General features: G+C 32.7%; 1 protein-coding gene across 1 annotated transcript in view; it reads left to right on the top strand.

Moving 5' to 3' along the window:
• Positions 1-12,979, top strand: part of LOC143082639 (MAM and LDL-receptor class A domain-containing protein 2-like) — a 137,783-nt gene that overhangs the window by 43,074 nt on the left and 81,730 nt on the right. The window contains exons 56-69 of the mRNA XM_076258434.1: positions 173-334; positions 728-874; positions 1,800-2,065; positions 2,733-2,892; positions 3,269-3,406; positions 6,089-6,372; positions 6,600-6,687; positions 7,101-7,341; positions 8,336-8,549; positions 8,880-8,967; positions 10,560-10,697; positions 11,361-11,521; positions 12,169-12,355; positions 12,677-12,754. Of these exons, the coding sequence (XP_076114549.1) occupies positions 173-334; positions 728-874; positions 1,800-2,065; positions 2,733-2,892; positions 3,269-3,406; positions 6,089-6,372; positions 6,600-6,687; positions 7,101-7,341; positions 8,336-8,549; positions 8,880-8,967; positions 10,560-10,697; positions 11,361-11,521; positions 12,169-12,355; positions 12,677-12,754 (2,352 nt within the window). The remainder of the gene's footprint in view (positions 1-172; positions 335-727; positions 875-1,799; positions 2,066-2,732; positions 2,893-3,268; positions 3,407-6,088; positions 6,373-6,599; positions 6,688-7,100; positions 7,342-8,335; positions 8,550-8,879; positions 8,968-10,559; positions 10,698-11,360; positions 11,522-12,168; positions 12,356-12,676; positions 12,755-12,979) is intronic.

The following is a 12,979-nucleotide window of genomic DNA, read 5'->3' as shown; positions in this document are numbered from 1 at the left end:
AAAAGAGAAACTGATTCAATAACGTTTAAATTGTATAAAGCTTAAAAAATAATCTAGAGACATAGATTCATAGTAAAATATGTTATCATTTTAAAGAACAATAAGTGAAAATAACTATTTTATAATATTTGTTAATTGCATAGTGATAATTTTAACATTTGTATATTTTTAGGTAACCAAGGTAATAGATGGATTCGAGCACAATATAATGTTGCTCCAAATTCTGGTAACTTCCAGTTAGTGTTTGAAGGTCTAAGAGCTAACGGATACCAAGGAGACATAGCTATTGATGATGTCAAGGTCAATACTGGAAAATGTGGATCTGGAAACCTAGGTTGGTTCATTTTATGTACTATATTTGTATTTATGATTTCATATAGTTAATTTGGTAAACTTCTTTTGATGAAGGTTAAATGTTGTTGAAAATCTTAAAAGTAAAGAGTATGTAAATTGTGACAACATAAATTTATATAAAAAAATGTTGAAAAAGCTTTAGAATTGCAGGCTTGTGTTAAAAATATCAGATGAGGCTGGGAGAAGTCATCATTTAAAAAAAAATTCTCCAAAAATTACCAATCTCTAGACATTTCCAATTAGTTTCAATACAGGCATGTTTTGAGTGGAAAAGGGAGGATCTAGGAATCTATATATTTTAATTTTTATTTTGACTTAAGTTAAAACTTGTGCAAGGAATTGATGATCATTTTTTGTTTATTGCCATTAACAGATGGTAGCTGTAACTTTGAGTTAGATTTATGTTCCTGGAGTAACTTACATGGAAGTGGAGATAACTTTGATTGGGTTAGAGGAACTGGTACCACTACATCTACTGGAACAGGACCGGCTGCAGATCATACCTATAATAACAGCACAGGTAAAAACTAACATCTATTAACCTTTACCAAATCTTTTCCTCTAAAACTGTAATGCCAGTTGCAATCAATCTTGGCTATAATAATTCTAATAATATTTAGTTTTTAAAAAAACCTGGCAGCATGGCTGAAAATAAAAGCAAGGGTTTGACAAAAAGAAATTTTCTATCACCTTTTGAACTGATATATAAAATCTGTATGGGGCAAAAATGTTCCAAATTGTTTAAAAGACACTTTTAACAATTATTTCCCTGAAATGGCAAATATTTAAAAAAAAAATGCATTTTAAATTGGGTTCACTGCAAGGAAAATTTGGTTATTAGAATGGTTATGGTACGACTTAGTTTCTATGCTATAACTTATGAATTGTTCCACTCATGATTTTCAATATTGGTATTGTGGATTCATTTATTTTCGTGAATTGCTGAAAACTTGCATAATCGTGGATATTTGATTTCGTGGTTTTCCCAATCTCTGTATACAAAGCCTATTGAAATATGTTATTCGTTGAACCTTTGAATTCGTGGTTCACTTGTACCCACGAAATCCACGAAAATTGGTATTCCACAAATAATAATGAATCCACAGTATATTGTTTCTGATTACAGGATGTCAAGTTAGATATATCATGTTTCTCTTTCCCCATTCAGTGCTTTAGGTCAGCTCTTTTATAAGTGATCTTTCATCTTAGTCACAGTTAGGCTATAAGCATTAAACAAAATCTCTGACCTCAATAGAAGTTCAAGACTGCTTCTAACTTTAGTTTGAGTAAAATTCTGTTTGTGATTTCTATCATGCAACATTTGTGCTATGAAAAACACAGCTGCATGGAAGATCAACAAATTAAAAATTATGTATTGGGGTTAGAAATCTCACAATTTACAAAGAATGCATGTTTATAATATATTTCCCCCCCAACATTTCTAGGTAAATATCTGTATGTGGAAAGTTCAACACCAAGACGCCCAGGTGATGTAGCAGTACTTCAGAGTGCCATGTTCCAACCTATGTCTCGTGTATGCTTTTCTTTCTGGTATCAAATGTATGGCAGTAATATTGGAACTCTCAGAGTCCTGCTACTCAAATCGAAAAACAATGCAACTGCAACAAACCTATGGGAGTTGTCTGGTACCCAAGGAAATCAATGGTATCAAGGAAAGGTACCAGTTTCAAGTGGAGATTCACAGTTTCAGGTAAACTCATATGTATTTACTGTAATCTGTTAAAAATTGTATAAAATATATGAAATCACGATTATTGATTAATAATATCATGTTTAAAGGGGAATAATCCTTACATATTTATTGATTGTCTCCCATATTATGCATGCAATGACTGGTCAGTGTTCTATTGTGTTATGTAGTATTTTAATTTATTATTATTTCATATTGTTATAACAAAAATCATTGTAATCATTGTATAAAATTTAAAACCTGCAAGAGTCCATAATTGGATTAATAAAGTATTCTCATTCTTGACCAATTGGATACCTAAAATGTCAGCCGAAAATATGCAATTATCCGATATATTCAAATAGACCATAAAATGAACATTATACATCTAGGGAAGGGTTTTGTGTTTTGAAATAATATAACAATAGCCAATATACGATGAGGTGGAGTCTACTGTACCCATACCATTTCATGAGGTTTTGAGTATGAATTCAAATGCCTTATTGTTCAATAGATATCCACTAACTTTTAACTGAACATAAATCTTTTAGAAAATTTATAGAACTACAAGTAAAAAAAATATCAAGAAATCCTCAAAAATACAATTTTTATATTATATAAGAGATAAAACAAACTATCCTGTATATATATGTGATTATTAAAATGAGGTAAATATTGTATTTCACAGCTGTTAATTGATGGCATTAGAGGAAATGGTTACCAAGGAGATATTGCAATTGATGACCTATCTGTTACCCAGGTGGGATGTGCACTCACACCAAGTCAAGCTGTACCAACTACTGCAGTGCCCTCTACCACCCAATCTGTCACATTTGGAGCTATGCCACGTAGGGTTCTTTAAAAATATGTTCAAATGCGTTAATAAGATTTCTTACAAACTTTATAGTAACACTGTTTAAAAGTAATCACACTACCTTTAAAAGAAATAATTATTTAAATTCATATATGTACATGCTGGACACCGTGCATGCAGTGTTGTCATGATATGCCAATAGTATGAGTTCAAATCCTGGCGAGGGAATAACAAATTAAACACTGTTGTGCAGATATTGAGAGTAATTTTAAAATACATATGCATATTATAATATAACTAAATAGTTAGATAAGAATTTTTTAAAGAAAATGTACAATTAGGGGAAAATATATGACAAGGCTTTGACTTATAATTGATGGATATTGAATTAAAGATATTTTCCTTTTTAGCATCTTACAACTGTAATTTTGACACTGATTTCTGTGGTTGGAGTCAGGATCACAAGACTGACAATTTTGATTGGATAAGGTATCGTGGATCTACCCAATCAGCTGGCACAGGTCCAGCCAGTGATCATACTTCTGGAAGTAAGTGTTTTCTAATATAATTTTATTTTAATTATGTGCAGTATTGAAATTCAAATTGCATAAGAATAGTCAAATATTGAAAGTGAAGCTGAGCTTTCTTTGACTATGGAGACAATAATTCTGTTGATAAAGCTTCCATGCTTGAGCTCCAACAGAAAAGTGAAAAGATTAGAAGGATAATAATGCTTTATTGTAACAAGAATACAGTTCACTTTCAATTGAATGTTTTACACCAGTTACTGTCCTACTGTCTTACTTTAAACAATATCTATATACTGTAAATTCATTTATTTTCATGGGTTCAACTTTTTGTTGGGGGTCTCATTGGGGGATTCTGATCACAGATCCCGCTTACTGTTTTGTCAGATTCCCGTATCCCGCTTATACTATGTACCTAAGCAATTCTCATTTTTTTAGCTCACCTGGCCTAAAAGGCCAAGTGAGCTTTTCTCATCACTTGGCGTCCGGCGTCCGTCGTCGTCCGTCGTCCGTCGTCGTCCGGCGTCCGTCGTCCGTCGTCGTCGTTAACTTTTACAAAAATCTTCTCCTCTGAAACTACTGGGCCAAATTAAACCAAACTTGGCCACAATCATCATTGGGGTATCTAGTTTTAAAAATGTGTCCGGTGACACGGCCAACCATCCAAGATGGCCGCCATGGCTAAAAATAGAACATAGGGGTAAAATGCAGTTTTTGGCTTATAACTCAAAAACCAAAGCATTTAGAGCAAATCTGACATGGGGTAGAATTGTTAAACAGGTAAAGATCTATCTGCCCTGAAATTTTCAGATGAATCGGATAACCCGTTGTTGGGTTGCTGCCCCTGAATTAGTAATTTTAAGGAAATTTTGCTGTTTTTGGTTATTATCTTGAATATTATTATAGATAGAGATAAACAGTAAACAGCAATAATGTTCAGCAAAGTAAGATTTACAAATAAGTCAACATGACTGAAATGGTCAGTTGACCCCTTTAGGAGTTATTGCCCTTTATAGTCAATTTTTAACCATTTTTCATAAATCTTAGTAATCTTTTACAAAAATCTTCTCCTCTGAAACTACTTGGCCAAATTAATCCAAACTTGGCCACAATCATCTTTTGGGTTAGTAGTTTGAAAAATGTGTCCTGTGACCCGGCCATCAAACCAAGATGGCCGCCATGGCTAAAAATAGAACATGGGGTAAAATGCAGTTTTTGGCTTATAACTCAAAACTCAAAGCATTTAGAGCAAATCTGACATGGGGTAAAATTGTTTATCAGTTCAAGATCTATCTGCCCTGAAATTTTCAGATGAATCGGATAACCCGTTGTTGGGTTGCTGGCTCTGAATTAGTAATTTTAAGGAAATTTTGCTCTTTTTGGTTATTATCTTGAATATTATTATAGATAGAGATAAACAGTAAACAGCAATAATGTTCAGCAAAGTAAGATTTACAAATAAGTCAACATGACTGAAATGGTCAGTTGACCCCTTTAGGAGTTATTGCCCTTTATAGTCAATTTTTAACCATTTTTCGTAAATCTTAGTTATCTTTTACAAAAATCTTCTCCTCTGAAACTACTTGGCCAAATTAATCCAAACTTGGCCACAATCATCTTTTGGGTTAATAGTTTGAAAAATGTGTCCGGTGACCCGGCCATCAAACCAAGATGGCCGTCATGGCTAAAAATAGAACATGGGGTAAAATGCAGTTTTTGGCTTATAACTCAAAACCCAAAGCATTTAGAGCAAATCTGACTTGGGGTAAAATTGTTTATCAGGTCAACATTTATCTGCTCTGAAATTTTTAGATGAATCGGATAACCCGTTGTTGGGTTGCTGACCCTGAATTGTTAGTTTTAAGGAAATTTTGCTGTTTTTGGTCATTATCTTGAATATTATTATTGATAGAGATAAACTGTAAACAACAATAATGTTCAGCAAAGTAAGATTTACAAATAAGTCAACATGACCGAAATGGTCAATTGACCCCCTTAGGAGTTATTGTTCTTTATAGTCAATTTTTAACAATTTTCATAAAATTTGTAAATTTTTACTAACATTTTCCACTGAAACTAATGGGTCAAGTTCATTATAGATAGAGATAATTTTAAGCAGCAAGAATGTTCAGTAAAGTAAGATGTACAAACACATCACCATCACCAAAACACAATTTTGTCATGAATCCATCTGCTTCCTTTAATATTCACATAGACCAAGGTGAGCGACACAGGCTCTTTAGAGCCTCTAGTTGTAATTTCCTGTGTCCTGCTGGACCTTAATTCCCGTTTTCACGGCACAATAATTTGACTTTCCCGTGTCACGCTTACGAAAAATCTGCAATTCTGCGTCACGCTCAGACCCCAATGAGACCCACTTTGTTGATGAAGGAAAGATTGTATTTTTGTAGACACTAGATTTCATAATTTATGCAAGAGTAAACTGACAAGACTATAGGAAATTAGTACTTTGTTTAACCCATAAATTGTTTGTTCACCTATCCCTTATGAAATTGATATTCCATGAAAAATACACAGTATATTAACTGACTGTTGATTCATTTTTAATCCAGGAAAACTAATTTTCTGGGTAAACATAATTTACATATAAGGTCTTAGCAAAATACTTATAAGTTTGTATGCAGCTTTGTGAAAACCACACAATCAAATATCCATGTAAAAAAGTTCTTTTTTCTTTTGTAGCCAACAAGGGATATTACATATTTATTGAAACATCTGCACCTCGTAGACCAGGTGATAAGGCCCGTTTGATAAGTCCTTCCATTGCTGGTAACTTCCCTCAGTGTGTCACATTCTACTACCACATGTATGGTATCCATGTCAATGCTTTGAATGTTTACCTATCTACTGGGGACAACAGTAACTTGACCTCACCTATCTGGTCCCGAAAAGGAACACAAGGGAATCAGTGGAAATTGGGAAAGTTCCAGATTGCTGGAGATGCAACCACACAGTCTGTTACAAACGTAAGTGAAAAATAGCGTAAACATTGTTAAGGAAGTTATGCTTGAGTTTTTTGTAATTTTATTGAATATTTTCTCCTTGCAAATGATATTTTATTTGTTTTCATGATTTAATTGACACTTAAATTATTTAACTTTTACTTCACTTAACATTTGTGCAGTATTGAATACAATATCTATATACTGTATGCACACCATTTCTGATGTTTTTACACTATATTTAATTGCAGGTTGTATTTGAGGGTGTTAGAGGAACTAGTTATAAAGGAGACATTGCCATTGACGATATGTCCTTGACATCTGGTAGTTGTAGTCAAGGTTTGTTATCTCCCTTTAATCTTCATATTTTATTTCATAAATAAGTTTTATTTTATTCATTTTTATAATGTTTACCGTAAAACAATTATGGTTATGTAATGAGATGATGAAATGAATTAGATTAAGATTTTCAAGTATAAGAATAAATAAAAGAGGAAATTATAAATACATTTTGTGATATGATTATCTATGAATTTTCAGACCAAAGTTCAAGTTAATAACTGATAAATAAAGGCAACAGTAGTATACCGCTGTTTGAAATTTAAAAATCAATTGTAAAAGAAACAAATCCAGGTTACAAACTAAAACTGAGGGAAAAACATCAAATATAAAAGTGTCTTTGATATGTTCTTATAATCAAGTGTGATTTGAAGATGGCTAAGAAAATATTTGATTTTTTTTCTTTTTTTTAGTTACTCAAGCTCCTCAATCAACTCCATCCACTGTATCGTCACCTATCAACTGTAATTTTGAAAGCAACAAAATCTGTAACTACTTTCAAGATAAATCAGATAGATTTGATTGGACAAGGAGCACTGGATCTACCAGGTCTACAAATACTGGTCCATCTGCTGACCACTCTTATGGAACAAGACAAGGACATTACATGTACACAGAAGCTTCAGCTCCAAGAAGAAGATTTGATGCTGCAAAGTAAATATTTTTTATCAATTAACAGAAACAAAGATGTCTAATTGCTTTATATAGGGGATAATTTGACCTATGATTGAGAGATGAGAATTTGCCCGAAAACTTAATAATATCCTTAATTGTGATAGTTCCTTGTCATCAGTTAATGTAAAAAAAAACTTTTAATAAAATTTTTATTAGCATTTTATACATTTTTCAGTAAGTGCTGCCCAAAATTGATCGTTGTGAGGGAAAGGAGGCATTCAAATTAATAAATTGTGGTGATACAGTTTCCTTATGATTGTGTTTAAATTAAAAGTAATGTGAAAACATTATATGATGGTTGGTTAGAGTCTAAAATAAGGACCTCCAGTAAATTAATTCTGGAATTGTTCATAAAAATAAAACCAGATTGTTGTTCCATGGTATAAACAGAATCTGATATAAAGCTCAGACTCGGACTTCTCTTGAACTGAAATTTTATGTGCATATTGTTATGCGTTTACTTTTCTACATTGGCTAGAGGTATAGGGGAGGGTTGAGATCTCACAAACATGTTTAACCCCGCCACATTTTTGCGCCTGTCCCAAGTCAGGACCCTCTGGCCTTTGTTAGTCTTGTATGATTTTTAATTTTAGTTTCTTGTGTATAATTCGGAGTTTAGTATGACATATCACTGCACTAGTATACATATTTTTTAAGGGGACAGCTGAAGGACGCCTACGGGTGGGGGAGTTTCTTGCTACATTGAAGACCCATTGGTGGCCTTCGGCTGTTGTCTTCTCTATGGTCTGCTTGTTGTCGCTTTGACACATTCCCCATTTCCTTTCTCAAATTTATTTTGCTCTTTAGAAAGGTTATTATTTAATTTTTGGGTTTGCTCCTTTCATTCTTCAGTTTTGCAATGTAGATATATCTGCATCATGCTTACTGTAAAAAAAAAATCCCCAATATTTTTTAGAGTGAATAATAATTATTTTTATATTGTTATCTTATAGATGATATTTTTCAATTATAGACTATGGTCTCCAGTATTTCTGCCACAAAGTGGACAGTGTTTGTCTTTCTGGTACAACATGTATGGCCGTAACATGGGAACATTGAATGTGTATGCTAACAACAATGCTACTGGGAGACCACAGCTGGGAAGACCAATCTGGAGTCTGTCTGGTAACCATGGAAACAGATGGTACCAGCAATTTGCCCAGTTACCTTTGGGAAAACCCATTAATGTAAGCAATTTAAAGCCTAGTTAATGTAATTTTCTTGCTTAACTTTCTCCTGATTCTGTGGATTCGTTCATTTTCTTGGGAACCAGTTTTCAGCCTGTAATTCAGTGGTTGTCTTTTGTTGATGTGAATTACTTTGAAATGTTTATGTAACATCATCATACAGGAGTTTTCAGATTACACAGTCTGTATGGATAAGTTCACATTCTGCATTATTTCTGAAGATTGATTGCATAATCTCTATTTGTAGTAATAGTACATTTGTAACAGTTTTTGATTTCTTATATATTAAATTTCTTAGACTATGGTACATGAATTGTCTTTTTATTTTAGATTATATTTGAGGGAATAGTTGGAAATGGTATAGCCAGTGACATGGCAATAGATGATATCCAATTGTCTACCAACTGTCCAAGTCCAGGTAACATTGTCATAAAAAGTAAAGTCACAAAAAAAATGGCATCAAAAACGAATGGACAAGAACTGTCATATTCCTGACTTGGTACATGCATTTTCAAATGTAGAAAATTGTGGATTGAACCTGGTTTTATAGCTAGCTAAATCTCTCACTTGTATGACAGTTGCATCAAATTCCATAATATTGTCACCGATAAAGTTATAATTAGTAAAGGAATATGATGAGATAAGAAATGACAGATAATAAGGAATGACCAAAAGTTTTTGACAATACAACACAAACACCTGACTCCTTCCTAAAAAAGGTGCAAAAAAAATTGACAAGCAACATTAACCAACACATGTCATTTTTATTCAACCTTGCCTATGCCTTTCTACAAGTCATTTGAAAATATTCACATTCAGGCATAGTTTTGGTATTTAAGTAATGTTTGATCCTATGTGTTTTGTTGTTGTTTTGTTTGAAATTGGTACCTTTATAATGTTATTGTTACTTTTTTTTGGTAAGGTGAACAATTTTTAATGAATTGTGTCATGGAATAATGAAGTTGATTCTTGGTGTCTCAGCTGTCATGATGCCTTCTTGTACACTTTACTAAAGAAGGTGTCATAAGAGTTGGAATACCTTTTGTCATAACAGTTAAAATCAATTTTGTCTTAACAGTAGGAATGTTTTGTGTCGGTGTTATAACAGTTGGAATATCTAGTGTCTGTTTCATAACAGTTGGAATATCAAGTGTCTGCTCATAACAGTTGGAATACATTGTGTCATAACAGATGGAAAACCTTGTATCAGAACAGTTGGAATAAATTTCGTCATAACATTTGGAATACCTTTATTCTGTGTCATAACAGATGGAATACATTGTGTATGTGTCATAACAGTTGAAATATTTTGTGTTTGTGTCATAACAGTTGGAGTTTTTGGTGTCTGTGTCATAACAGTTGGAATACTTTTTGTCATAAATATGAAATAAATTTTGTCATAACATTTGGAATACCTTTTGTCTGTGTCGTAACAGATGGAATGCATTGTGTATGTGTCATAACAGTTGGAATATTTTGTGTTTGTGTGTGTCATAACAGTTGGAATATTTTGTGTTAGTGCCATAACAGTTGAAGTATTTGGTGTCTGTGTCATAACAATTGGATTACATTGGGATTACATTGTGTCATAACAGTTGGATTACATTGTGTCGTAACAGTTGGAATAACATTTGGAGTACCTTGTGTGAGATCTTTTGTCATAACAGTTTTCAAAGATGTTGGAGAGCATTGTAATGAAAGTTTTTATTCCTTATTTACATTGTCATACCGGAAAAAGTGATGATCTTAGAAAAAAAAATATGACAAGGCTAAATACTGGCTTATAATATGTGATTTATTTGTACATTTCTATGATTAGTCAGTCATTTGTTGGCTTAATTTATTATGATGAGTTTTGTTGTTATATCTTTTTAAGTTAGCCATGTTCAAAGGAGTTTGTTTGATTGGTTTTCATTCTTTTATTTTTATGTCATTATGATATGTATGGCCAACAGTAGAAATATGGTTCAAACACATTAATTTATTTGTAATATTTATATTTGTTTACAGGGGATTGTAACTTTGAACGTGGACAATGTGGGTGGAGTAATTCCAAAACAGATAATTTTGATTGGATACTATTCAGTGGAGCTTATGGAGGATCCAGACCACACCCAACAGGAGATCATACATATGGTGTAGGAAAAGGTTGGTAAAACTGAACGTGTATAAATGTTTGATACACAAACTTATAGTGTATAAATGATTGATACACAAACTTATAGTGTACTAAGATATAGAAAGGTGTGATATGAGTGCCAATGAAACAACTCTCCATCCAAGTAACAATTTATAAAAGTAAACCATTATAGGTCAAGGTGCAGTCTTCAACACAAGGCCTTGGCTCACATCGAGCAGCAAGCTATAATGGTCCCCAAAAATTACTAGTGCAAAACCATTTAAACGTGAAAAACAACGGTCTAATCTATATAAAAAAAACCTTTGATAAATCACTGGATGTAAAGCAAACAACAATCAATCAATACATTGACAAATGATCCATTTTTCTGAAGACATGTCATTTGAGGCAATTTAAAATATTTAAAATTTGATTTTATACATTCTTCTTTCGAGGATAGCTTTATTTAGAGACTATGAAATGATGAATTTTCATAAATTCTGATGGAGAAAGGAAAAAATATAAGTAGTGCCTTTTTCAACATCAAAATTAGCAAACTTTTTAAAAATACACTACGTTTGATAGCAAATATGACAAATTGTATGATTGGTGATTCCTTGTCCATATTACTATGAGTTTACTAAATGTGGTTTAATTTGAAAATGCTCTAGGGACATGCATTATATTTTCAGGAAAATACTTGTACAGTCAACTTTCTGGACAGGGACGAGGCAATAAAGCCCAATACATGTCACCTAACATGCAAGCCACAGGAGTAAATGGTCAATGTATGAAGTTCTGGTTCATGTTCTTTGGTAACTCAGCTGGTACCCTGACTGCTACTGCCACTACTGTAAGTCAGATAAAACTTTTCTTCTTCTGCACAAGTTTCATTAGCAGCTGTACAAATTTTACAGTAAAATCAGAATGTGTTGCCCTCATCTATTGACGTTTATTTTGGAGAATTAGTGACAGATAATAAAAGTGAAACATTCACATGTTGCAGTAGAATATTGTAAACAGTATGAGTTTTGGATTTTTCTTACTTTAGCAATATACCTTATCGCTATTTGTCCGCCATTACTGGATATCACACAGGTTCCCGTAAAATTTTGACATCATACAACAAAATATCTGGAAAAGTGATTGTTGTATGAGTCAAAAGTTCAAGCGGCCGGGTCAGCCGGGATTAGTGATATTGTGTATAGCAGTACATACCTTGTCCTTTCAGAAAACAAGGGAAAAGCACACTTTTAAGTTGAGCTTAAATATGCAAATAATCTAGGTGTGGATCTAGGATTTTGAAAAAAGGGCGGCCTTTGACAAGCCAATTTTTGAAGTCATACTTGTCAAAAGTATATGTATTTTATCATATATGTAGCTCCATAAGGCCCCCATTCAATCTGCCTCTGTAACTCTTAGATTCTAAAGATCATCTTTTAAATATTTTGATGAATGTAGTAATTATGTACACTTCAAAACTGATTTTAATTTTTTCAGGGTTCACTTTCAGTACCATTGTGGATTAGGTCATATTCTGACACCCCAGCTAAATGGCAATCAGGACAGTTTCCCATTATCAATGTAAATGGATCCTACCAGATAACCTTTACTCTCACTTCATCGGGAGCAACTAATAGTTATGTGGCTCTTGATGATATAACATTTACCACAGGAGGTTGTCAAGGTTAGTTTGAAATGAACAATGATAAGGAAGGTCAAGGTAATACAATTTGATAGCAAGGACAATTATCTGTATTGAAGGTCAAGGTTAATCAACCTTTAATAGCATATTAAATGTTAACGGTTTGGTGAGTATTTATTTATTCCTTGTGATAATTTATTTACTTTCACTGATAATACAACAGTTCAGTAGATTTTGGAAAAATGTTATCTCATAAATTCTTTCCTGCTACAAAAAATGATATGAAGGTAATAAAATCAGGAATATGTAGATTATTTTTTAATTAAGATAAGTCTAAATATATTAGTTTTTTTCATTTTTTAGTGATACCAATAGATGCTATGTCAGGAAGTACATTGCCACCAGTACCCACCGTAACAACAACAGTAGCACCGTCTTCTGGTTAGTTTATTTTATTTTCTTGTCCCACAATATTGTCTCTGATATAGAGCGTTGCATATTGAATTGAAACTTAACTGCTGTTGAAGACTGTATGTCGACTTTAATAACCTTTTAGCTAATTTATTCATGAAATATTTGCCATTGGACTTCAAACAAATTCTGTATTATAAGATGCTGATATGTACTATGCATGTTCTTCAAATTTTTGTTCAATATAAACACATT

Source organism: Mytilus galloprovincialis, chromosome 7 (genome assembly GCF_965363235.1).
Source record: "Mytilus galloprovincialis chromosome 7, xbMytGall1.hap1.1, whole genome shotgun sequence".
Classification (NCBI taxonomy): domain Eukaryota; kingdom Metazoa; phylum Mollusca; class Bivalvia; order Mytilida; family Mytilidae; genus Mytilus; species Mytilus galloprovincialis.
This window is presented reverse-complemented; position numbering and strand designations above follow the sequence as displayed.